Source organism: Oratosquilla oratoria, chromosome 7 (genome assembly GCF_046742065.1).
Source record: "Oratosquilla oratoria isolate Oo_2021 chromosome 7, ASM4674206v1, whole genome shotgun sequence".
In the NCBI taxonomy this organism is placed as follows: Eukaryota; Metazoa; Arthropoda; class Malacostraca; order Stomatopoda; family Squillidae; genus Oratosquilla; species Oratosquilla oratoria.
The window spans coordinates 7,405,677-7,433,382 of NC_134783.1; the positions used below are offsets into that span (position 1 = coordinate 7,405,677).

General features: G+C 41.5%; 1 protein-coding gene across 1 annotated transcript in view; it reads left to right on the forward strand.

The window, feature by feature from the left end:
• Nucleotides 1–6,915: 6,915 nt before the first annotated feature.
• The window catches only part of LOC143026975 (uncharacterized), a 34,860-nt gene continuing 14,069 nt past the window's right edge, over nucleotides 6,916–27,706 (forward strand). The window contains exons 1-8 of the mRNA XM_076187772.1: nucleotides 6,916–7,709; nucleotides 9,364–9,544; nucleotides 10,069–10,197; nucleotides 11,629–11,810; nucleotides 18,559–18,687; nucleotides 19,605–19,760; nucleotides 26,775–26,905; nucleotides 27,027–27,132. Of these exons, the coding sequence (XP_076043887.1) occupies nucleotides 7,572–7,709; nucleotides 9,364–9,544; nucleotides 10,069–10,197; nucleotides 11,629–11,810; nucleotides 18,559–18,687; nucleotides 19,605–19,760; nucleotides 26,775–26,905; nucleotides 27,027–27,132 (1,152 nt within the window). The 5' untranslated portion in view covers nucleotides 6,916–7,571. The remainder of the gene's footprint in view (nucleotides 7,710–9,363; nucleotides 9,545–10,068; nucleotides 10,198–11,628; nucleotides 11,811–18,558; nucleotides 18,688–19,604; nucleotides 19,761–26,774; nucleotides 26,906–27,026; nucleotides 27,133–27,706) is intronic.

The following is a 27,706-nucleotide window of genomic DNA, read 5'->3' on the forward strand; positions in this document are numbered from 1 at the left end:
AACAAGGTCACCATATTAAGACAACAGGCAGGACTGGCAGTAATGTATTCAAATGGGACAATTTTTAGATTTGAGAAGGAAATAGGCAAGAATTGGTTTACTAATAGGGTGATCAACGAATGGAATAGACTTGGTAACCATGTAGTGAGCGCTGAAACTATCGGTTGTTTTAAGACATGGTTAGACAACTTTATGGATGGGGATGATAGGTGGTAATGGACATGGAACTACCTCGTGTAGGCCTTATTGTCTCTTGCAGTCTCCTTCATTCTTATGTTCTTATATACAAGCAATGGTGTACATAGCAATAATGATATCGGTCGTATGACGATTTGTAGTTGGCAACGGAGAACGCAGGTGTCCTCTCGCGCTCACCCAAACTGACCGCAGGTGAAGTCCGACACAATAGGGGGTCCAGCGGGAATTTCTGGAGAGGTCGTGATCTGACATCCTATAGCTAAAATGCGTGCGTGTGCAAGTGCGTACGCTGGACATCTAAGGGATTGAATATTGTCTGCATTAAACTTCTATCTATCTCTCTTATATGGGAGATAGCTAAGTCAGAGGCACGTATCTATTCCCACCCCTTTCCTTCCCCTCCACCACCCTTCCCACCCCTCCCATCCCAGCTCCCCATGGGTGACGGATCATCCCTGCATCCGCCAACTGCAGACGGATGCATAAAACTCATTACGGTCAATACTTCACAGGGTGGCATGCTGCTTACGACTGCTATAAATGACTTTCTGTTCGTATTATTTCCCCCAAGACAAATAAAGATGTTGGATGGTAGCGCGGCAAATGAAACGTTTGGTTTAACACACACACACACACACACACACACACACACACACACACACACACACACACACACACACACACACATACACACTCACACACACACACACACACACACACACACACACACACACACACACACACACACACACACACACACACACACACACACACACACACACACACACACACACACACACACACACACACACACACACACACACACACATATATATATATATATATATATATATATATATATATATATATATATATGCGGAAAAACCACCAAGGAATAAGATAAACTGATGAGGATGTCTGAATAGACGAAAGCGCTTGGTCATCAGTTTATCTTTTTCCTTGGTGTTTTTTCCGCATATATACTGTATATATATATATATATATATATATATATATATATATATATGTATATGAATGTATATATATATATGTATGTATGTGTATATATATACATATATATATATATATATATACACATATATATATATACAGTATTTCCAACAGAAGTTTTTCAAACACTTTGTAGTAATCACATATATGTCCTTCCACAACTGTAACCATACTGGAAGTCACAAGTAAGTTAGTTTACACACCCTAACACTCTTATTCTCTGACTGACTGACTGTCTCCTGTTTCTCCTCTCTCCGTTTTTGTCTTGTTTCTGTTCTCTCGTGTCTGACCTACGATTAACGATTAAATAGACTCATTGAGTTACCCATTTCTATATGTTCTTCTATTCTTTCTACTACCCAACTGACTTTGTACATTCTATTTTGTCATCAGTGACTTTATCATAATATGAACTAATCTTATTTTTTATTAGTTTATCTGACCTTTGGTATACTTAACTTAATTCTATTCTAACTTCTGATTTTGGTATTCTGAGTTCTGCGTCTTCCGTATTTGTTTTTCATTATGGCTTATCCTTCAAACGAGTGATCAGCCTAACCTGTCATCAGTCCTGATATGACTCGTTTCTTAACACATTCCTTATCTCTGGGACCCGTATTTCTGAGTGCGTGGCTAATCTATTTTTCCTACACTAGTATACAATGCACTACAATACACTACAATGCAATACAAGAAGGAACAAAGTGTGTTCGACTCCTCCGCATCCTTATGAGGGGCAAATCAACGCATTTACATGCTCGTATATAAAGAAGTCACAAAAAAAAAAAAACACGCGATTAACGATATTTGCAGAAAATAAAATAAATTCACCGCGGTGAGGTACAGAAGCTGCATCGTCCCTCAGTGTGACTTTTTTTTTTTTTTTTTTTGGGGGGGGGGGCAGCACCCGCTCAGACCTTAACCTTGTTGGTGGTCCGGAACAGTTCATATATACAGTTTGTTGCTCACAGGATGTCACTGTTAATGCAATGCCATCGTCATTAGTGGGGGCACCCCGATCTTAACCGCCGGCGGCGCCAGGGGGAGGGTGTCCCCTCAAGAAGCTGGGGGTTGCCTCAGAAGGGGAGAGAGTGAGGTGCCGCGCTACCCCTGTCGCGGTAAGTGGCGGACTAAGTCCGGGGCGAAGGATAGGCGTGGTTCTACAATCTAACAGGTAGTAGTGGAGGGACTGTTGCACCTTGGTCCCACATATTTTGCAGCGTTCGTAATTGTCTCTTTCCGTAGCACTTGCCACCCACAGCGATATCCTAGGCGGATGCTGTGGAATGTATATTCCGCCTTTCTACCTAATGACGAGGTAGTACCACAGCGCTGATTCAGAATTATGAAGTTTACTCCTGCGATTCGCCCTGGCCATTAATCTGGCCTTCTTGATGGTAACGCCCTTGATCCGTGTGATCGTTGGTGCCAGGGGAAGTGTAATTGTGCTGAGCCTCGTCGCTGCCTTGACACCATTAATCGCAATAGTGTTCCCTGGAATCCCGATGTGACGGGGGAACCAATGGATTGTTGCAGACCTTCCATGCTGGTCCAATAAGTGGAGCAAGTGCTGGATTGATGTTGTTAAGTAGATGTCATCCGTTGTCTTCCCGGAACGGATGACGTCAATAGCACCTCCTGAGTCTGTGTGGATCACGACTGCCCCCTGCCCAGGACAGAGAGCGTGGTTCAGGGCCTTGGAGCTGGAATCAAGCTCCGTCTGAAGAGTAGAGCTTCCGTCACTCACTCTCCATAGCGCGGTCATCCCATTCCCATCGGCGAATGTAAAAGCCGCGCCACACTTTCCCACGAGGGTGTCCACAGAGCCGTTCGTGTAGTACGAGTTCGCTGGAGGGGCGATTGACCTTATGGCCTCAAGGACCATGGGTCGTATCCATGCCGGATTGTAGTCACCCTAGGCGAAAAGAGGTAACCCCCACTTCCTGTCAAAGATTCACCACACTGGTCCTTGGAGGGGACGTAGTGACAGTGCGAAGAGCCTAGTTTTGCAGGATTTCGAGCTTTTCCCACAAATTGGGCTGGAGGGAGATGAGAGCCACACCGGCATAGTCCACCACCGAGAGTACCACTTGGGTGTATACATCCGTAGGCCCTTGTGCCCGGCACCTAACCGGGGTCTCGTCATTGCTCTGAGGAGATTTAATCTCATCTTCGTAGCCTTTCGGAGGTACCTGACTTCCGGAGCGAAGGAGAGCCAGGCTTTGATCCAGACACCCAAATATTGATAAGTGGGCACCCATAGGAGGGTGTTGTCCTGGAGAGTAAGGTGTGGACATTGCTTTCGCGTTCTCAGGCTCATTGATCTGGTCTTTGTCGTCGTGATCTTTAGTCCCAGCATTCCGCATTCTTGGGAGAGACGATCAAGTGCTCTCTGAGTCCTGCGAAGGAAGCACCCGGCCCCAGTAACCACCAACGCGAAATCGTTCGCATAACAGAGGAGGCGAGCATCCTCCCCGAGATCAAGGAGAGTGGTCTCTACATGAGTCTAAGAGAACGAAATCTTATTTGGTTTAACTTCTTTAATCTCAAATCCTTCTCTGTACAAAATATGCTGGCAAGTCCTGAGGAAAACTCGGAGGTTGCCAGACATCCCTATACTGTACAATAATGGCATCCTCGAGGGGTTGCCAGAAAAGAATATACACAAAGTCAAGAAACGTTGAGACGGTTGCTTGAAGGTTCCAGACGTGAAGGTTACACATTGTCGACTTCTTTGTACTCCGGAAGTATCCAGGGCGTCTGCGCCGGCATTTAGCAAGACGTCTAATTCAGCGTATCGGGAAAACACGAGGTCCGGTGAGGCTGCTTGGTGCTGCTGGACTTTGCATCCTTTCTGGTCACTTCCGGTGTCATAAAGCCAGGCCCTAGCGAGCATCTGTGGTCGGCGAGCTATCCTGAGTGCCTAGCGGAAGGGCTTTTGAAGTGTTGTTCCCTTCCAAGCATGAAGTGCCATGTGCATCCAACGGAGATGATGACACACATATTGAAGAGGGTAGAACTGAGAATGCACCCCTGCGGGGTCCCATTTTCCAACCTGCGGTATGCGAATAGGTTTCCTTGGAAGCGCACTCTCGCTATTCTATCTGTGAGCTAGTCTGCAACCCAGGTCAGGGGTCTCCCTTGGATCCCCTTAGCAGATAAGGATGCAAAAATGGCAGTAGCACTTGCTAGTTAGAACGCTTTTTCTAGATCCAGAAATACCACAATTGCAGTCTGACTACCGACAAATCCAATTATGGTTGCCACACAGTCAGTTGTTGCTACTCCTTATATGAAGTCATACATATTGTGATGGAAGGGTTTCATCCACCATAGGAGGCGATTGAGGACCATCCGCTCAGTGGTCTTGCCAATACAGGACGTGAGGGATATGTACATATAGCTATGTGGGTCCTTGGGCTTGGGAATCGGCACGATATCCGCCTTTTTCCATTCTGCAGGAAGACGCCCCAGCTGCCAGGAGGCATTGATGAATGCCAGTGCTGCCAGCTCCCCAGAAGGTCCCAGTTGTCCCAGGAAGGAGTAAGGTATCCCGTCGCTACCAGGAGCTGTAACCTTGCTCGTCTTACGAGCCCGTCGAAGTTCCTCGAGTGTAAAGGGACAGTCCGTCGGGGCAGCCGTGGCCATTGCCGCGTGTATCACATCCTCTCTGTCCTGTGTCCTGTCGGATAAGGTGGTGTTCCTGCCTGGCAGGTGGGGGAGTTAGATGGAAGAGGAGCTGTTGGTAAATTGCTGCGCCAACAGCTCTGCCTATTGTTTGGGCTGCGGATGAGCGGGAAGCAGGAAACTACACCTGATGCCATTCGCAGCTTTCTCCAGAGGGCGCTAGCAGAGGTTTGGGCAGAAAAAGTGTCACTCTATTCCAGCCACTTTTCTTCCCGGACCCTGTGAGTGACCACCCGCGCATACCTAATGGCAGAGCGCAGGAGGGCTCGTGCCTCAAGGGATGGATGGCGGATAGCATCACAGGAAGCTACGGAATATATAGATTCGGTGACTGCTTTCTTATGATGTCGTTGTAATAACACCGGTCAGCACACCTATTTATACCTAGCTTTGTTTTGGGGACAGCTTGTTCCGCAGCGGCCTGGACGTCTGCGACGAAGTCTTGATGTAGATCGTCTATGATCTATATGGGGCTGTAGGACTGGTACCACCAGTCTAGTTCCTCCTGAAAAGGGTCCAATTGGCCTTCCCTTTATTCCAGCACCGAGGTGGGGGAAGTGAAGGGAGATGGAGGTCTATGGCTAAGATTGTGATAAGGTCAAAATGGTCACTAGTGAGCTGCGAGTCCACCATCCAGTGAGCACGGTGAGCACATGGAGAGCATAGTGAGGCCCAGGCGCCCCCCCCCCACCCCAATATATGAGTAACCTCCCCTGAGTTCAATAGGGTGACCTCAGGTATCTCCTCCAGAAGCGTTGCCAAGGTATACCCTGTAGGGTTGGGTTGCCTGAGGGAGCGGAAGATGAGGTGATGTGCATTAATGTCCCCAGCGATGGGTGTGAGTTCGTGGCGGGATAGGGAGATCATCTCCCCATGTGCTAGTTCACCGTCTTGAGGACGATAAATGTTGTATAGGAGAAGGGTGCCCCCGGCAAGGGTGTTTCTGGCAGCCAAGGCCTCTACTCGTTTTCCACTTGGCACGGCAGGTACGGATTCACTTGGGATCGTCGATCGACCAAACCAATATAGCGAGTCCAAATGAACCCCCCCCCCCCCTCCACTACGGGTTGTATACTATACCTTGTATCCACCAACCCGGAGCGGTCGATTGATCGGCCAATTGGTCTATTGCAAGAAGGCATCCACGTCCCTGATGCGGGTGGAGGAGGAGGAGGGGGTGGGGTGGGGGGATGGTAGGGGTTAGGGGTGGGGTAGTGGGTGGAGGATAAGGATGAGCAGAATGTGAGAGAGGGGGTGAGTAGGGTGGAAGGGGGAGGAGGGGAGGGGAAGGTGGGAGGAGGGGAGGGGAAATGTGGGAGGAGGGAGGAGGAGGTGGAGTAGGGTGGGTAGGTCTAGGGTGGTATGGGGTAGGAGGGAGGGGAGGAGTGGGGTGGGAGGGTGTAGGAGAGGGGTGGTAGGAGGTGGAGGTGTGGGTTGGGAGGGGAAGGGGAAGGGGGAATAGGGTGGAAGGGGGAGAGATTTTTTTTTTTTTTTTTTTTTTTTTTTAGTGAAGTATCACTCCCACGGGCTTTGTTTGAGTCCGTGAGGGGGAGAAGGAGGAGTTGGGTGGGAGAGGGTTGTAGAGGAGCGGGGTGGGAGGGGAGGAGGAGGAGCGGGAAAAGAATGGGAAAGAAGAGGGGGAGTAGAAGGAGGGTGGGAGCAAATAATCAAATGGTGACCGAACGTTTTCGTCTATTTAAGACATCTTCAAAGGTACCTTTGAAGATATCTTAGACGATAACATTCGGTCACCATTTATTCAATTTTCCCAGTGGTTTCTGCAAATATACTCGTTTATATAGGATTCAAATCCTAAGCCGTGTGACGCTCGATCAACATGGACTCTCCTGAACAAAATACAGAATCAATAAAAATAGAAAATAGATGCACTACGGGAAGCTGATGTCGGGTGGTCAAACGGTGAGAAAGGAAAAGTGGGCGCGGAGGTATGCTGGGAGAGTGCACGGAATGGAAGAATAATGTGATACTGTGGGAACGCCTTGGAAGGAGGAAGAAGAGTACGGGAGTGAAAAGAAGGGGAACGAGGAGGAAATGCGGAGGTGGAGATGAAAGGAAGTGGATGGGAAGAGATTGGAATGGAAGGGAGGGTTAGAGAAAGTGGAGACGGAGAACAACCTCTACTGATATCAAGCAGTTAAGATGCCGCGCGTTGAACCGCGTTGGGCGTAGATTCTCCTAGACCCTCAGTCAGGCCTGAACTCCCATTGGGCAGGCTGTTGCTACCCTGAGAGCTGGCACAGGACGTAACCAGACCCAAGGAATGTGGTGATTGTAGGTTAGTGAGTTCTGTAGGCGAGGACTACGAGCTGGGCTGCGTCTGTGTACGTGAAACGGCGAGCTGTGTGTGTATGGAAATCTGCATGTGTTTGTGACTAAACCAGAAATTCATTTAAAGTGTAATCTAATTCGTTTGTGAATTGTCAGTGTCGGAGGGCAAAGTCAACGACTGGACCGCGAGATACATGGGAAGTCCCTTTTTTGTCTCCGTGTATCACTAATTGCGCAGATTAATGTGATTCGATTTTTATAAGAGCAGCGAGTGACTCATTCGTTCACACCAACACTGCAACTTGTTTTCAACCGAGAAGATCAAGATTTGTTGTGTAAACAGAACTTTTGTGACTTCCTTTCCACAACTCGCTTGACACTCAGACATGACCAAGCAGTGGGGGCGGGGCGAGTACTGGGGTATTGGCTCCGAGTTCGACCCTGACTGGTTTTTGACGGAGGATCAGAAGCAGCTGCGTCAGAAACTCATTAATCTCTGCAAGGACAAGATTCGACCGCACGCTGTAAGTACCTACTGATAAAGGGGACCAGTGTTCATTAGTACTTCAGGGTGTAATCAGTGCTCTTGCTTCTGTACCGTCACGTACTAACGAATAATTCTAAACCTATTAAATTCCATAGTTCGTTGACAATTTTGCAATATCCTTATCTACTAACGATTGGTGCCCGAGGATATTTGCTTATTCTTTGCAATTTTCAGGCTTATTTGCAGTATAGTGAGAATGCAGTAATTAAAGCATGATAGGAGCAACACAAACTTGTCGAACTTTGGAATCTAGTCATATCCATATTATAAGGGGGTGACCGAGTCAGAGCCCACACCCAAAACAAAGCGAACGGGTGTCGTCCTCATCTGTTCTCTTCTCCTGTCTTTCCTATTAAGATTTGCCCTCCTCTAAACCTCTCTGTATCCCTCGCCTTAAGCTTAAAAAAAAAAAAAAAAAAACATACGCCCCTTGCATCTCATTACTTTGCGGAGGAAGTTTCCCCCTTGTTTCCCACCACAACTCTAGGGGACATTTAATGTAGGCATAAATTCTAACGCTGCTAGAAGACACTACTTGTCATACTTTCTAGAGTACATCTCACATGAAATAACAAAGTTCTGGTGCAGTGTATTCTTGGATAGTTTATAGATTATTTAGAGCAAAAAGATCACACAGCTTTCTCTGCACAACAAGACCCATATCCTGAGGGGATTTTGGGGCGTTTGTCACTCGGATGAGGGTTATACTATACAATTCCATGTTATAGTGGTATCATTATTTCAATACTGTACAATTCCATATTGCAGTGGCATCAATATTTCAATACTATATAAATCCATGTTGTAATGTTATCAATATTTTAATACTATACTAGTCCATGCTGTAGTGGTATCAATATTTCGATTCTGTACAAGTCCATGTTGTAGTGGTAGCAATATTTCGATACTTTACAGTCTATGTTGTAGTAGTATCAATATTTTGTTGACAATAACCAACGGTTCTGTCCTTGGGAACAGTATTCCGTCGATGAAGTGGAGTCATGGAGGTGGTAAAGGAGGTATTTAGGGAGGGCAGTAGGAAAAGAGGGCTAGTACAAGTTAAAAATCATGCATGTGTACACACACAATATATGCATACATACATACATACATACATACATACACACACACACACACACACACACACACACACACACACACACACACACACATATATATATATATATATATATATATATATATATATATATATATATATATATTTACATATATATATAAATCAGTCTCCAATCATCCAGGTGATAGTAATGAATATTGATTGGAATTTCACTAATTCCACATCTCCACAGTAGTTGTATTAGTGTGCATTCCTGTTTCTCTGTCACTAGCTGATAGATGGGGAGTAGTCGCCGGTTGCCATTTCTCCTTATGCAGTAACGTGGAGTAAAGATCAAACTTGGGCCACGTCTAGAAACCGAGTGCCAGACCCTTGGGGCTGCACCCTCATATGGAGCTGAAGGTATTGATGGAGTTTGGAGACGAGCAGCGGGGAAATGAATATCTCCGACGTCTGTCTTGGGCACAAGGCACTGGGCACTGGGAGTAAAATTAGATATGAAGAAAGTTTTAAGGCGATGCAGTTTCTACTCACTTCTCTTCTATTCCCACAGATCCACTGCGATCAAACTTATGAATTCCCACGGAAGTCTCTGGACGCCCTGGCCGAACTGGGGCTGCTGGCTGTCTGCATCCCTAAAGAATTTGGCGGCTTGGGGCAGAATCACATTGGGACGGCTATGGTGGTCGAGACCATAGCGCGCTATGGATGTCCCTCTACTGCAATGGTATATTGTAAGTTTATTTACTCATTTATTTATTCATATAGCGTTATCTATTTATTTAAAGTTAATCAGTGTTCTATTAGTTAAAGTATTAATCTGTTCGTTTATATCTTGTTCAGTATATGTTGCTTTATTAATTTTGTTGACGTTGCGCGATTCACAATGTTTGCTCTTCCTGCAGTGTCATCGTACAATACGATCACAACTACATAGACTCCGTATTCGTTATAAAGTATTATGCTGTAGTATCATGCAGACTTTCTACATACGTACAACTTAAAAATATGTTTCTCTTGCCTGAATAACATACACCCGCCGGCAAACTATATGGTTACCAGCATCATAAATGATAAGATAATGGCTGCGGTACCTTAGATATACTGAGGTACTCAACGTAAGATCAGATCTCCCAAGAAGGAGCTTTAGGGTCGATATAGATATCATGTAAACCAATGAATACAATAACAAGCCCCGTCTAGTGGAAGCGGAATTGTCGGATGAGATTCAAAATAACGGCTTTGTTATTTACTACAGGCATGCACCTCAACGGTTTAGCTGCGCTTCTCTTTCGATATCACAACAACCCTCATATCAAAGACCTCCTTACCCGGGTGAACTCTGAAAGGCTCATCGGGACAACTGTACACTCGGATCCCGCCACAGGTGAATATCCGAACACTGCAAGGGTGAGGGCAAGGCCGGATTAAGGCCCTTAGAGGCCCAAAGCACTTATAAGGTTTTGGTGTCCTCGACAACAACAGAAAAGCAGTCCCTATTCATTACACTTTGATTTAAATTTTTATAGCTAAATCCCATTAAAAAAGGCTAATTCCCTATTCAAATCATGTTATAATTTTCAAACAAAAAAGCTGAACAGATGCAAAAATAGATAAATAAATAAATGAATAAATAAGAATTAAAATTCTGTAGTTCACCCCTTCCCTAGATACCGTAATTACGTTCATATTTTGCCGGTTAATCCAGCCCTGGGTGAGGGACAGTATATTTCGTCCCTCCCTCAACATTTCTAGGTGAAAATTATCATCATTGTTGTTAAACTCGCAATACATAACGCTCTCATTAATTTTTTCTTCTCTTGTCTTTAAGAAAACCCCGAGAGCTGTTATAACCAAGTTTATCATGATGTAATCAGTCTAAATTATGTGCAAAGAAGTTATTATGACAGCATTTTTCGTCTCATTTTGTATAAAACAAATTGTCCCCCCCCACACACACACTTTTGTCAACAAACCAAGGCTCCGGCAGGAGTGCAACATGTCCAATCCTATTCTTACGAATGAATAAAAGCTCCACCACGTCACTTTCTTCGAATGAAGAGAGAGAAAGGGATAAGAGTAAATAATCCTGGCGGACATAAACTATTTTTTAGTAAATTCTGATGAATGTAAATATAAAGAAGGGACTGCATTAGTATATTTCCAACCCTGTATGTTACAATTAAGTAAACACACACACACACACACACACACACACACACACACACACACACACACACACACACACACACACATATATATATATATATATATATATATATATATATATATATATATATATATATACACGTAAGCAAAAGGTCTACTTCCAAGTTAAATCTACATCCTGACAGATTTATGTCATTTTTTCTTGTCATGTTAGTTCTTAGCGTGAAAATGTTTTAATTCTGATTATTCGCTGCTACGTTTGAAGTATTGTAGGCTTGTATGAAGCCTCCCTTTTAATTTTCAATCTAATTATTTTTATTACATGTTTTAATTGACTATTTTTACCCTAACTACCAACACAATAAATATAAAATGTGAGACGGCGGTACGAGGGTATCGACAGTGATAAAACTACAGTAAACTCCTGCCCATAGTAACAATATATTGAGATGAATCACTATCATATCTGTACCGATAATGTAAATTTCATACTCTGGGCGTGATGATAATCGTTTTTTTTTTTTTTATTAAGCTACTGATTTTAGATTGAAATCTAAAATCTGTGAACTACATAAATCATCCAGGCAACCCCTCCGTGACGTGTACAGACCCCCTGCCGAGAGTGTTATACCACCCTATTTTTCTGCAGGAGGCCACTTCTATTATCAGCCAAGTTCAAAGGCGCGGTATGTGGATGAGAAGAACATACAGCTGCTGAAATATGGATCATGGTGCACGAGTGCTGGTTACGCTGACTGGTATGCCGTTCAGACTGTCAGCCCTAACTTCGACGGCGATTACGCCAATGTCTCCTTCTTTCTCATCTACAAGGTACTTCTTGATGGGACACAGGTTGGCCCCCTGTGTTTACTATCCTACTTTCCCACTAAATATTCTTCATTTACCTCCACAGCCGTTTCCTTCTCTTCTCTTTCCCTGTCGTTTTGTTTCCATCTTCCCACAGGGATCCATGTATCCTTCTTATAGGCGGATCGTGTTCTTTTATTTCAACTTCTTCATGCTATCCACTGTCTTATTTCATAGTTAATGTGCATTGTTTACCAGTTATTGATCATACCACCTCTTAGAAGTGCTTTCAGTTGTTGTTTTTTTTTTTTTTTTTTTTTTTTTATTATTGATTTCCTGTGGTGTCTTTCATGCGGAGCATTTTATTAACAGTCTTGGAAGCAGTTCTCGTACTTTATTTATTTTTCCTAACACATTCTATTTTATCTAACACCAAAGAGATTGCATTCTACGTAACGTATGTGGACGACGCTTTGGTATGGGGACGGTCATGGCAACTGCACCGCGCAGGAATAATCCAGCTAAGTACCAAGTTCACAAAACGTATAGATATTTGTAATAGTTTATTCCGTGCACGTTCCGCTGGGATGTTCAATGACGGCGACAGAAGAACATATGAATAAAGGAGACTGCAAGAGACCATAAGGTCTACACTATGCAGTTCCATGTCCATTACCGCCTGTCATCCCCATCCATAAATTTGTCTAACCGTTTCTTAAAACAACTTATAGTTTCAGCGCTCACTACGTGGTTACTAAGTTTATTCCATTCGTTGACCACCCTAATAGTAAATCGATTCTTTCCTATTTCCTTCAATCTAAATTTGTCCATGGCGATCTTGAAGCCTTTGATCCACTTAAACGCCACTATAAGATCACACCGAAACATCTCTATTAGATCACCCTGCACTTAGCGTCTTCCCAGGGAGTGTAAGTTAAGGTGCCTGAGCCTCTTCGTAAGTTAAATTTCTGAGCCCATGTATCATTTTGATCATTCTCCTCTGTATTGATTCTAATGAATTGATGTCCATTCTATAAGACGGAGACCAAAACTGTACCGCATAGTCAAGAATGGGTCTAACGCTAGATTTTGATTATTACCTCTGCACTTCTATTCGTAACCGTCCTAGCAATGAAACCTAATGCCCTGTTAGCTTTATTCCTGGCGCTAATGCACTGTTTCTTGGATTTAAGGTCGGGACTCACTAAAACTCCCAAGTCTCTCTCGCACTCTTTTTTTTTTTTTTTTTTTTTATAAAAACGTGCTATATATATTTTTTCGGAGTTGTGTGGCCCTACGTTTAACACGCTGCACTTTGCCATTTCACCCACCATGTGAACAATTTGTTAAGATCATCCTGCAGAATCTCGGCATCGTCTCCTAACCTAATTAGGCGTCCTATTTTAGTGTCGTCCACAAACTTACTAACATCACTATTAATCCCATTGCCAAAGTTAGTTATGCCCTGGGAGACCCCACTTAAAACACTCCCCCACCTGGCTTTTGCACCATTTATGGTGACACGCTGTTTTCTGTCACTGATCCAAGCCTAACTCATTCTAACCCTTTTCCTCCCATGCCACAGGCTTTGATTTTATTTAGTAGTCTTTGGTGGGGCACCTTGTCGAACGCTTTGTAAGGTCAAGGTAAATAACATCGTAACTATCATTGTTATCTGACGCCTTATATACGTTAGTGTAAAAGGATATAAGATTAGTCACATATGACTTACCCTCAGAGAAACCGTGCTGTGAGTCACGAATCAAATTATGTCTCTCGATGTGTTCTCTTGGTAAACATTGAGAGTAAATTTTTGTTAAACGCCTCATTCCCCCCCCCCTCCTATTCTATCATGACATTTTCGTTATTTTGAATTGGACCTATCCTTTCCTTAGTTTTTGTTCTGTAGAAATGAAAGAAGTCCTTTGGGTTGGATCTCGCTTGTCTGGTAACCATACTTTCATAGTTACGTTTCGCTGTGCGCGTATTCTTTTTAACCAGTCTAGCCATATCGTTATATTTGTATCTAAGGTGCGTTTCCCCGTTTTTTATTCTTGCGTAAAGTCCTCTTTTCATTCCGATCTCGTGTTTCAGCCTAACTGTCATCCATTTGGGAGTATTATTCTTCAGTATTGACTCGAGGGAAATAAATCTATTTTGTGCATTTAGAATTAAAGCTGTCAGGCTACTATATATTTCATCCAAATCGCTGACCGGGCTGTTGAGCCCGCGCCCGTAAGTGACCTGACTCAAGGTACGCATATTACCCTCTGTGAACTGACCTCTGACCGCACTAATGACGTCCGGACTGATCATGTATCTGACTTCGTCATAGCCCCCTGGGTCGGTTCCGTAAGTGATCAAATGTCTTATATAGTCTCTCATCTCATCAAAATTGCCCCTCATGAAGTCCGGTACTTGAACGTTAGTAGTGCTTTTTAATTATTCCCAAATAATATTAAATCTTATTTCTTGATGATCGCTAGAGCCTAAACTATCTCCTACTTTTACGTTACTCGTATTCTATCCCCTCGTAGGATCGGTAATCACTTGTTTTAGGAAATTATCCCGCACCACATCTAAGAAAATTTTCGCTTCGCGACTTAAAATATAGGTCCTTTCAGTTGTCGAGTGTTTACTTCTGTCATGACTGGGTTGCTGTATTTCTTACAGTCGGATAATCACCTATGACTAGCCACCTTGCTTTGTAAGAAAACTATACTAGTTCCTTATAGATGTCAATTTAAACTCAGCGCAGTTTATTTTCTTATATTAGCATCGTGCGGGGTATTGACTGTATGTCATATATGTATTATCACTACATTGTGACTTTAGTGACGAATTCTACAAACCAAAGTCATGTAGAATTCTTTTATGACGGGAAATATTTCCACTCAAAAATGTCGGTAAATTTTAACTAATTTCCACTGATAACTTGAGACTTACACATTTGCTTTTATGTATTGATGCAGGGCAATCCTTTGCTTTTACAAATTTATTTACAAGAAAATATAAAAACACTGTTAGGCCGTAGTCTTGCCCCACGTCGGACACCAAACGTTAGGCTGGTAGTCTTACCCCATGTTGGGCGCCAAATGATAGGCTGCTTGAAGGCAAGCTGATGGAGAGACTGTTGGATTCATTTAGCAATGAATTTAGGCTCCGGTGTTGTATGGCTCTCTCTAAAGGTGAGAAAAGAAGGAGGGAACAAGACGACGAGGGAGGTGACGACTTGTACGTTTCAAGCCGTGCCCCAAGGCACGGCTTGAAACGTGCGGGGGGAAGGGGGAGGAGGTGAGAAAGCAATGAAGCAGCAAACCAGGCTGACAGTGTGATGCTCCAAGGCGATCTGAATCTTTAATGTTCGCCCGGTCTTTATATACATGGGTCGAGTCATGACCCGTGCTCCTAATTAGGGAGGGGGTCAAATTCGATGTCTGGGAAAACGGACGCAAAACGTTTTCATGCCGGTGACTCACAAAGACAGAGAGTATGGAAGTTGCTATTGCACATGTGTTCCTCAAAGAAATATTGTTCATTATCACGTGGTCAGGCGAAGCTCTGGTTGAGGCATTGCTGGGATTGATGCTGGTGCTATATGTGAGTTTCTCAAGGAAGATTTGGTCGATCCAATGCAGCCGGGTGGCGCAAGATGAAGAAAAGGGGAGTGAGGACAATCTTCCTAACAAACACATTCAAAATGTTATATATATATATATATATATACCAAAGGCTTTTTCCCCCTTACACGGGGGGTAGCCAAAAAGAAAAAGACATAGAAATCACTCCCACCCATTTCACCTCTCATATACTCCACTCCCCTCCACCCTCCTCCCTCCCTCCTATCTTGGCATCTCCTGGATGACGGGTCATCCCTGCATCCTGTCCACTGCCCTGGGTCAGAAGAAGTGTCGCAAGACTCGGCACATCCACAGCAAGGCCTCTTCATTAATTCGGCGACCCCCCCCTCTCCGTCCCCTCATGCAGAAAAGGAGAAGACGGGGAGAAATCCCCTTAGGCTGTGTCAAATTTTTTTCATACATACTTCCTCACCCCCCATACCCCACCCACTCCCCCTCATGCATCACATCCTCATCTATACACAACCCTTCTCCATTCACCCCTATCTTCTGTCCTCTCCAGTCCTTCCTCTACAGACATTCCTCTCTTTTGTAAAGCCCCTTTCACCCCATCCATTCATCTCATCCTAGGACGCCCCCTCATATTCACTCCTTCCACCTCCGCCTTCCACACTTCTTTTACTAATCTTTCTTCACTCATTCTTTCCATGTGTCCAAACCATCCTAATACTCTTTCATCAACCCTATCTCCCAACTCCCTTTCCACCCCTGTTCTCCTCCTCACCTCCTCATTTCTCACTCTATCTAGCCTACTAACCCCTATCATACTTCTCAGACATTTCATCTCAAACACATTCAAACTCTTTCTCTCTTCCTCTCTCATGTTCTATGTTTCTGCTCCGTACATTGCTGTTGGCACAATTATTCCTTCATATAACCTTTTCTTAGCATCCACTCCCAGATGTCTATTTCTCATTACACTTTTTAATCCACCAAGGCATTTACTCGCTTCTCTCAATCTACATTCTACCTCCACCCCACTCCTCCCTTTCCTGTCATATTCGCACCCAAGTATCTGAAAGTATCCACTTCCTCCAGTTTCTCACCCTTAATTCTCACTTCCAGCCTACTGTCACTCTCTCCCCTTATACATCTCATCACCTTACTTTTGCCCACATTTATCTTCAGCTTCCTTCTTTCACACACCTTCTCAAACTCTGTCACTAACTTCCTGACAGATATATATATATATATATATATATACTGTATATATAAATATTATATATATATATATATATTTATATACTGTATATATATATACATAAGTAACCACTAGGAAAAGTAAACTAACGAAGCAGAGCACTTTCGTATAATTACATCTTCAGTGCAGATACAAAGAAGGAATTGTGCTTTGTATCTGCAGTGAAGATGTAATTATACGAAAGTGCTCTGCTTCGTTAGTTTACTTTTCCTAATGGTTACTTACGCATTTGTGAACACACGCTCCTTGTGTTTTTTTTGCATATATATATATATATATATATATATATTAGTGAATTTAGGGAGCAGGTTTTCATTGATACATTTTCTATTAAAAATCACTGCATACTCTGCGTTGGTGATCTTCTTAAGACTTTCTATTTTCCTGAGTATTTTCTTCTCTGAAGCAGGGAGAGAAAATATCACATTTCCGAACGAGTCCATGTTTGGAAATAAAAACCAACATTTAACGACGTTTCGCCTACACATTAGGCATCTTCTGGTAAATTTATTGAATATTTTTTTCACAAGAATATAAATACAGAAAAAAGAGACATAAAGGAGAGGTTAATGGTAACACGCTTCATGTTCTAATGGTGACGCGGGATGCTCCGAAGAGTTCTAAAGTACCACACATATTTTGTTGGATATTTATTAATGGCATATGGTCTCTAATAAGAACAGCCTCTAAACATTTCAGTTTCTTTCTGTTAGTATCCTTAACCAAAATTGAGGTGCTTTTATTTAGCTGGCGCGATAAAAACTCACGTGACAAAATCCCACAATACCAACATTACACGGGACCAGCTTAATAAAAGCACCTCAATTTTGGTTAAGGATACTAACAGAAAGAAACTGAAATGTTTAGAGGCTGTTCTTATTAGAGACCATATGCCATTAATAAATATCCAACAAAATATGTGTGGTACTTTAGAACTCTTCGGAGCATCCCGCGTCACCATTAGAACATGACGCGTGTTACCATTGACCTCTCCTTTATGTCTCTTTTTTCTGTATTTTTATTCTTGTGAAAAAAATCTTCAATAAATTTATCAGAAGATGCCTAATGTGTAGGCGAAACGTCGTTAAATGTTGGTTTTTATTTCCAAACATGGACTCGTTCGGAAATGTGATATTTTCTCTCCCTGCTTCAGAGAAGAAAATACTCAGGAAAATAGAAAGTCTTAAGAAGAAGATCACCAACGCAGAGTATGCAGTGATTTTTAATAGAAAATGTATATACATAGGTATAGATATATATATATATGTATATATGTATATATATATATATGTATATGTATATATATGTATATATATATGTATATATAAAGTATTCATATTGACATGCAAACATAATTCTCAAACTATTAGGCAGATAACAAAGAATATAAACTTTGAATTCTAGGTCACCATTTTTAACGTACTATATTATTATGCCTCAGACTGATAGTGCTAAAAGTGTCAATAGGTATATTCGTATAAGTGTTTTGGTGGGAGGGTAGATGTGGCAACATGACCGGGAGTGATGGCATGGAAGCTCTTGATATCTACACAATTTCATGTCGATCGCATTTGGGAAGAGTGGGGGGGGGGGGGGGGCGCTGGAAGAAAGGCTACACTTAAGTACCGGTAATCCTTGTCCTATTTCATTTAGGCCATGAAAAGGGATGAGAGAGGGCAGAGAACCAATCCATTAACCATTTTAGATCAATATAGGTCTCTGTAGCCGAATACTGATTACTCACATATAACCACATCGTTACACAGGGTTTCTATCTTACTTTCTATTCTTACTATCCTTTCAATGGATAGAGTCATCTGGTGACGGTCAGAATAGATATATAACCGCATAAGTCGTAAGTAGCGGTGAAAGTATTCTCAACCACTGCTCCCTTTCATGAACTTTTACATTTTCTCCTCTCCTTGCTCAGGACGAGATCCGGGCCTCATCGGATGACTGGAGCGCCCTCGGGATGCGCGGGAACCAATCCGGGCCAGTTGTGGTCGAGGGAGTCTTCAACAAAGAGCGGATGATGGGTGCACCAGGAGAAGGGGGCAAGGTACTGTACGTAGATCCCCAGGTGAAGGGCTCAATGTGTGGGAGTTTTGTTGCAGGTACACCGAAGCGATCTTGGTGGTCGCAATTGTAGTGGGCATTAGTGTCTGGGGAAATAGCATAAAGGAGCTCCAACAGCGATCCTGCGCACACGAGCATTTTTTCTCCACCGAAAAGGCTCATTTGCGCATGCTCTGTTGTTGGAACCAAGATCGAGAGAATACAAGGTCTGCTCAACAGCTATCCAGTATTTAGGTCGTTTGCGCATTGACGTCACTAGAAGTGCTTGGCCCAAAGACTATATAAGAAAGACGGGAAAGCTCACGGAGAGCCGCATCGTCCACATACATTTTATTGTGCGGCTCTCTCACTAGATGGCGTTTACGTCAATCACCAGCTTTAACTGCATCGTCTGTTTCTTTATTAAATATGTCAAAGATAAACCACAAGAACATTTTTCCAAAATGAAACCCCCATTTTAACGGTTGCAGAACATGAAATAGGTAAGTCTCCCAGAAACTCTGTGGTGCCTGTACGTTTTCTCTTTTACCTAACATTTTCACTTACGTTTTCACCATTTTCTCTGTGGGCTCCCCTTCAGATGACGTCACAACATGCGCGCGAACAGACCTTGTATTCTCTCGATCTTGGTTGGAACAACACTAAAATCGCGACCGCCGAAAACCGTTCGCATGCGGTTGGCCTATTGCCACGACACTGAGTTCCATTGTCGTTTACCTCACACAGTAACTGTTCCCGACAAATTGTCGTATCTATTTACTCAAATCGTAATCGGACGCAGGTAGAGAGACAAATGTCTGCAAATTACTCCTGAGTCACTATAGAGACCACTGTACTTTTATTATTCGTGCTTGATGACTGGTACTCTATCCTGTTTGATGGCTTTCACTACTCCCCCAGAGCAACGACGAGTCCGTTGCGCCTTATTTCTGGCTCCATGGTTCTTGCTGCTGGAACGGCATCGCGATGGCGTGCCTGGACGTGGCAAAAAAGCACGTCACCCGTAAGGCGCACGCAGACGTAGGCATGCGCATTTGCGACTACCCCACTATCCAGGTAAGTAATCTTCACCCTTGGCTTTTATTTTCCGGCCTCCTTCAAGGATCGGAATATCCTTCTCTGGGAAAATAAGTCCTTCAACGTTGTGCTAGTATATATAAGTAGTTTTAAAGGTCAGCTGAGAAGGTTTTGGATTTCTTTTATATTTCATTTCATGTGTGAAAATATAACTTAGAAGAAGTTAGAATACTAAAATGCACGTTTCTAGTATTTTATAGCCTTAATTTTATCCAAAAAGCATGATCCTAAAAGTGCCTCATAGCAGACGAACTTTTCAGAGTCGTAGTTACTTTTTCCACCGCTAGGGTAATGATAACGTAACAGCTGTTTACATTCTTTGGGATAAGATGTAGCCCATTGCGCCGCTCAATTTTTTCTAGTTTTCTGTTATTTACATGAATATTTATTGAAATGAAGGGCAGCAAGTAGTAGTCTGAAAGTGGAAAATTAATAATGATAATTTTCAGTCATCATGCATGCATTTTATCAAGCACATGAATTCAACCCCCTTGTGCCTGAATTACCGTAGTGAAATTACATCAAGAGAGGTTTGAAGTTACATATGTACTTGCCTTCCTTTTACTGCTTCATAAAAAAAGTGCTGGGACTTGGGAGCAAAGAAGCACACAACCTTCAGATACAATTCCAGCGCTGATGTTTATTGACAAGGCAAGAGCTGACCGATATCCCTGAGAAGTGCTTTCTGCGTTACTATGAGCTGAAACTCTTTGTGTGCTTTTGAACCTGAAAGCAAGATGATAAGCAGGCTGTTGTGTGATGCACGGTTGCTAAGCAGATTACATCTATAAAGCAAGTACAAAGCTAAAAAAAATAGTGCTCTATTGGTAGTAGCTACCATTTCCCCATTATTTTTCTGGTTTCCGTAGCCTGTTGTGCGATAGGGAGGGTTTACTTGCCAGTTCGGCTTTCCATAAGTCTGTGTCAGTATAGTACTGTATATCCTTGCTTTGAGTTTTTTTTTGTCGTTTTAAAGTATATATGGGTAGCAGTGGCGGATCCAGGATAAAAAAATTTGGGGGGGGGGCTAACCTGAATTCCTTCCTCTGAGTTGTCTGATGTATCAGAAGTCTGAGGTATACTTAACTTAATAATGTTTTTTTCAGATTTTTCTGTATTTTAGACATATATAATAGAATGTATATTCGTTTTATATTGTTACACGCTTGTGCTTGTCAGTGATAAGGCACTGGCACGCGTATACTCTCGCATAGAGAGAAATTATTGCAGGATCCGTGTGTAGTGTTAGTGCACATGGACTCATGGAAGTAATAAAAAATTAAAGTAGCTTTAAAAAACAGAAATACAAACAAAAACGTGTATGATCTTCTGAACCTGTTAATAAAAGTATCTAAATTACATCAACCTCCTGTTTTTTTTTTTTTTTTTTTAATAGCAAATACATGATTCATACAATGATTCATGGAAGAACAAATTTTTTTGGGGGGGGGCTTCAGCCCCCTCAGCCCCCCCCTGGATCCGCGCCTGACGGGCAGTAAGTCTTCTAATACACAAATTTTGTTGAAGGTGATGCTATTTTCTGCATTAATAATTTTCTTGGAGATACTCTCCAAAGATCTCGCTAATCGCCGTGTAGCAGGGTCTACACTCTGTAGAACTCGTGCGTAGGTGGACATATTCTCCGATCCGGATTTCGGCTCAACTGAGCCTTCTTCAGGGAGTGTGTCAAATGTCATCAAAGTGCGATATTTGACCACGCGAAATTATTTGACTAGGGGAGATCACATGATAGATTAGAATTATGCATAAATTATCTCCTCATGCTTCTGGCCTACCCTGTGTTCTCATACTGGGTAGCGCTAGTAAATCAAGTGCCTGTATATTCAAGTTGGGGTTTTTATCCTTGATATAAAGGGCCTCGATTATCTTTAACTTTCTCGGGTCCATGCAGGTTTCCAAGATTTTCGTGTTCTGTTCTAATTCTTCTCGTGTAATGTGGTATCCATGTGATGCCAAAGCTTGGTTCTTTGGGGCTCCTGTGTATTTGTGTCCAACCAGTCTGGATTCCAGCTTCATAGTCGTCATGCCTATGTACGAGGAAGGAAGGGCTTCGCAGTTCCCTTTTGTGCATTTATATTCGTATATGACATGAGACTTTTTCAGCTCATTCCTCTCTTGGCGGGTGTTGTTTTGGAGAAGCAGATTGGAGGTTTTCTTACATTTATAAAAGATGATAAGTTTGATAGAAGTGTTGTCATTCATAGGATTTAAATTTCTTTTGACGATATCTTTGATGGCCTTTTCATCTTCTTTGTAAGCTGTAGAAAAATGTGACTTGTAAAATATTTTTATTTCTTCTTGGTTTGGAGTATTGTTGGAGTTGGTGTACCATTTGTTTAAGATATTTTCGGTAACTTTATTAATTTCTTTGTTGCTGAAGCCGTTATTTACTAGTACCTGGGTAGTGCGTTCGAGTTCTTGGTGGACTTTTGACCAGGTATCACAGTGCGTAAGTGCTCGGCGGACATAAGCTCCAATGGTAGATTGCTTATATCGATTGGGGCACTCACTGTTTCCGTTGAGACATTGGCCTCCATTGGAAGGCTTCGTGTAGACATTGGTGGTGAAATTATGTCCACTTTGGGTAACAAGGACATCAAGGAAGGGCATGGAGTTACCCACACTGTGTTCAGTTGTGAATTTAAGTCCTGTGGCTTCTTGTAGTTTAAGACGGAGGTTTTCCACTTCTTGGTAGTCATTAACTTTAATGAAGATGTCATCTATATACCTGCAGTATATCTCCGGTTTTTTCATACTTCGAAATATTAGTTCTTCTATACTTCCCATGAAGAAATTTGCGAATAGTACCACTAAGGGAGAGCCCATAGCAACACCATCGACCTGGGAGTACAGGTTACCTTGTGGGCAAATAAAAGGTGCCTCGCTCGTACAGCATATTAATAGCCGTCTTAAGATATTCTCAGGGATTTCTAGCTTAGGGTCGGAGTTTTCCCTGTATATTTTATCACAAATGAAGTCAATTGTCCTATTTACAGGAATTTGTGTAAATAAGGATTCAGCGTCCAACGAAGCAATAAAACCGTTAGCGTTGTTGTGTTTCAAGATGTCTATAAAATCACAACAACGCTAACGGTTTTATTGCTTCGTTGGACGCTGAATCCTTATTTACACATGGATACCACATTACACGAGAAGAATTAGAACAGAACACGAAAATCTTGGAAACCTGCATGGGCCCGAGAAAGTTAAAGATAATCGAGGCCCTTTATATCAAGGATAAAAACCCCAACTTGAATATACAGGCACTTGATTTACTAGTGCTACCCAGTATGAGAACACAGGGTAGGCCAGAAGCATGAGGAGATAATTTATGCATAATTCTAATCTATCATGTGATCTCCCCTAGTCAAATAATATCGCGTGGTTAAATATCGCACTTTGATGACATTTGACACACTCCCTGAAGAAGGCTCAGTTGAGTGTAGACCCTGCTACGCGGCGATTAGCAAGATCTTTAGAAAGTATCTCCAAGAAAATTATTAATGCAGAAAACAGCATCACCTTCAACAAAATTTTTGTATTTTATCGTTTTGAGACCCTTTAGGTTTAAGTTTAGCTTTTGCGAGTATGATCGAAGTTGTTTGGCCCAGTAACTTCCTTGTCTTTTAAATAGGTCTTGAAAAATTAGCTTGTTCCCCCATCTCCAATGATGTGCCTGGCGTATGAGAGCTTGTTTTGCATATCTCTATTGTAAGCTGAGGAAGATCCGATCTCTGCTCTCAGGGCTGCTGCTGGTGTGTAGTGTGGTGCCCAGAATATTATTTTGTATGCCTTGTCCTCTATTTCCTGCAGCCTGTTGACTTTACTTTTTGCGAAGAAGATTGCTTCAGTTGAGTGGAGTAGGTGACATGGTGACATTTTTCCAGAACACTTTGCCGACGCTGATTCTGTTGTGGCTTCTGTGTCTTTTATTATTTCTTTGAACATTTTGCTTAAGCCGTTTGACCTGCTGCTTTACCATTTTTATTTTTATTTATTTGTTTAGTTAGTACCTCTGCTGTGATGCCCCCTGAGCTCATAGGTTTGGTACTTGGTTCAGTGATGTTGAAGGCATAGTCATAGTGCTCTTTTAGAATTTCTGGGATGTCTGATCTATCTCTGTGTTTATGGCACTTTTTTCTATTTCCTCGTGGTGTTGTTTTTTTGTAACTGGATTCAACTTCTGGGCTCCAGGCATCTTCATTTAGGTTTGCATGTCGTTGGTATATGCCTATCCAGAAAATTTTAATTTTCTCTCTTAGTTCTTGTTTATTTTGGTTGTGTTTTCATCATATACTGCTGTGTCACTTGTGGTTTTGTTTGTGCCATATGAACTTAAGCTGTTTATGTGTTTCCATAGTTTTTTCATGTCTTTTTCCTTTTTTACTTTTGTCTAGGATTTTTTCGTATAGTGACTTGTATTAGAATGTAAACAACACGAGTGACGTCACAGCCAACAGAGCCTTACGAGAACAGCTGAAGATCGGCGAAGGAAAAGTTCGTCTGCTACCGATATTTTGATAGGCCTCTTTATCACATTGCGTAATAATTAGGATTTATTCTTGCATAATTTTATAAAAAAAAAAGTGACTAAGCCATAAATCTAGCAAATATTCACCACTTCTTTGAAAACCTTCTCAGTTGACATTTGAGGTAGTAATTCACACATAATTGAAAAAAGCATTATCCTTGGACAGCCTTGGTAACAGAAGTAAAAAAAAAAAAAAAAAAAATAAAAAAAAAGAAAAAAAAAGACGACGAATGATCACGACATTTTTCAGAGTTCGTGTTATCAAACCCAAGGCTGCACACCAGCAAGGATAGAGGATTTTTTTTAAATGCATATGTTGTTATTACTGTTATTATTATAATAATTATTATTATCATTATCATTATTATTATTATCATTATCATTTTATTATTATTATCATTATTATTATTATTATTATCATTATCATTATTATTATTATTATTATTATTATTATCATTATTATTATCATTATCATTATTATTACAAAGGATTACAAAGGCGGAGCATGCCGACAGGAGATCTTTTGATCCATATCTAGGTCGGATGCGAAAAAAAAAATCATATTAATAATAAAATAATAAATAAAAACTATGATAATGTAAATAACAAATAAAATACATAAATAAATGCATAGGTATAGTTAAATAATAAACAAACAGGTAAATAGTAAATAATAATAAATTGACATATAACTAATAATAAATAAAAATCAGACAGACAAATGATAACAAAACAAAAACAAATAATATAAGATAAATTATAATCATTACAGCATCTTACTTAGGTATTTATCTAAATGATTCTTAAAGCTTTGAACTGAACTACATTGCACTACCTGTGCAGGAAGTTTATTCCATTCATTAACTACACGGTTGGCAAAGTTGTTTCTACCTACTTCCAAATTGAATCTATTTCCGGACAGTTTGAGACCATTGTTTCTTGTCTGATTCTCATTCAATGTAAAAATTTGGTCACTTTTGATGTTGTCAATTCCCTTTAGAATTTTAAAGACCTGTATCAAGTCACCTCTGAGTCTACGCTTTTTTAGGGAAAACAGATTCATATGTTTTAGTCGATTTTCGTATGATTTATTTTTGATATTTGGAATCAGTTTTGTGGCTCGCCGTTGTACTCTTTCCAATCTGTCAATGTCTTTAATGAGATTCGGTGACCATACGGAAACAGCATATTCCAAATGTGGACGAACTAACGATTTATATAGCTTGTTAATGAGTGATGGACTTTTGAAATCAAAAGATCACGCAATCAGTCCTAGAATCTTATTTGCTTTCTCAGAGGCTGAAATACACTGCTTGGATGATTTGAGGTCGTTACTGATAATTACGCTGAGATCTTTTTCACTATCCACTTTTGTTAACGAATTTCCAAATAACTTGTAATCGTACTTACTGTTATTTTTACCTATGTGCATTACCTTGCATTTACTTGTGTTAAATTTCATTAGCCACTTTTCAGACCATTGCTGTAATTTATCTAAATCTTCTTGAATATCTAATTGGTTTGAGTGATCATTTGCCACTCCGCACAGTTTTGTGTCATCAGCAAATTTGGAAACAGTAGATTTTAGTCCATGGTCTATATCATTTATATATACTATGAATAGAAGTGGCCCAAGAACGGAACCCTGAGGAACTCCACTTGCAACACTTTTCCATCCAGAAGTTTGTCCATTTAAAACAACTCTCTGTTTTCGATCATTCAACCAATTACTAGTCCAACCTAATAGGCTACCACTTATTCCATGCAAAGCTAATTTAGTAAGTAGTCTTTCGTGTGGGACGGTATCAAAAGCTTTTGCAAAGTCTAGATATACTAAATCTATATTGTTTCTTTTGTCATAATTCGAGATAACTGTGTTGTAGAATTCGAGTAAGTTAGTCACGCAAGAACGTTTCCGTCTGAAACCATGCTGGCTATCATTTATCAAACGGTTACTTTCTAAATGATGTTCGATAGCATCTCTGATGATAGTTTCCATTATTTTTCCTACGATTGAAGTCAAACTTATAGGCCTATAGTTATTTGGTTTCTTTTTGTCACCTTTTTTGAATATGGGAGTAACGTTAGCTAGCTTCCATTCTCTTGGGACATCTCCGGATATGATGGATTTCTTGAAAATAATTTCTAATGGAACAACAATCTCATTTTTCATTTCCTTTCAGATTCTTGGATGCCAACCGTCAGGCCCTGGTGTTTTATTAACTTTGAGTTTGTCTATACACCTTTTAATTTTTTCTTTTGTTATATTTACCGTAGTGAGTAAGTTTACCCTAGACTTTTCACAGGTTTCAGTTTGGAATTCACCTTGAGGTGTTTATTATCATTTTTACTTTATGATACTCAAACGTGCCATAGTGAAACGTCGCCAAATTCTCTAGGGTTCTTCCCCGCTGTGACGCTAATGCCATTTTCCAACGCAGGCCTACTTTGGAGAGAGCGTGTGCGACACCAATACTTCACGCATGGCCGTCTTCGCCTTGGCTCGAGCAATGGACGAAGTCTCTAACAGCTGCGACTGGAGTCTTTACAGTGACCCCGAATTCATGCCAAAGTAAGCGTCCAAGTTCGATCAAACGGTACCTAGACAGTATTGTCAAATAGACATGTTTGAGAGGGTACCGTAGTTGTACAGTCATATTGGAATAATCATATCTTCTCTTGTCCGTTTACAGATCGGCCTTTGGACCATGGGGATGGCAGACTAAACACAATTCCTCGAAGAATGTTTCCGTGGTCAGCGACAGGATGATGCAGGCGTGTGGTGGATCTGGTTATAAGGTAGGTAACGCTTTTTAAGTATGTGTCTGTCATGTCCTTAGCGTGAATAGAATCCTGTGGTTGTGCTGTGTCACGCCTTTGTATAAATAAAGTCTCCTTTTTGTGATTTTAGGCACGTATTGCGTGAATATGATGTAATTTGTATTGTATTTCATAATATTAATGTGTATTTCTTAAAATATTAAGCATTGTGCAATCCCCGTCGGTTGGAGCGTTCCTCATTACGTACTGTCAGATGATGCCAAGCTCTGAAACGTAACATAATTTGGCGGGAAAGCTCACTCAGATTTACCATTGGTTGGAGGTCTTTAAGCTATCGCTTTATTTACGTTTTGCCATCCTAGAAACGTAAGCTCCCATTCTATGCCCATTTATGTTGTATGTGTTATTTTTGTTCGTGTAATAATATTTAAGTTGAACAAAGTTTAATTATCTTGACTGAACTCTGCCATTCGTCCGAACAGCGCATGGCCTTATTACTAATTTAATTTTCTCTTCGTTTCGCGACTAGTTTGGCGTATAGGTAGGTCGTGACAATGTCCAAGAAGATTTCGCATATCAGGGTGTTAATTTT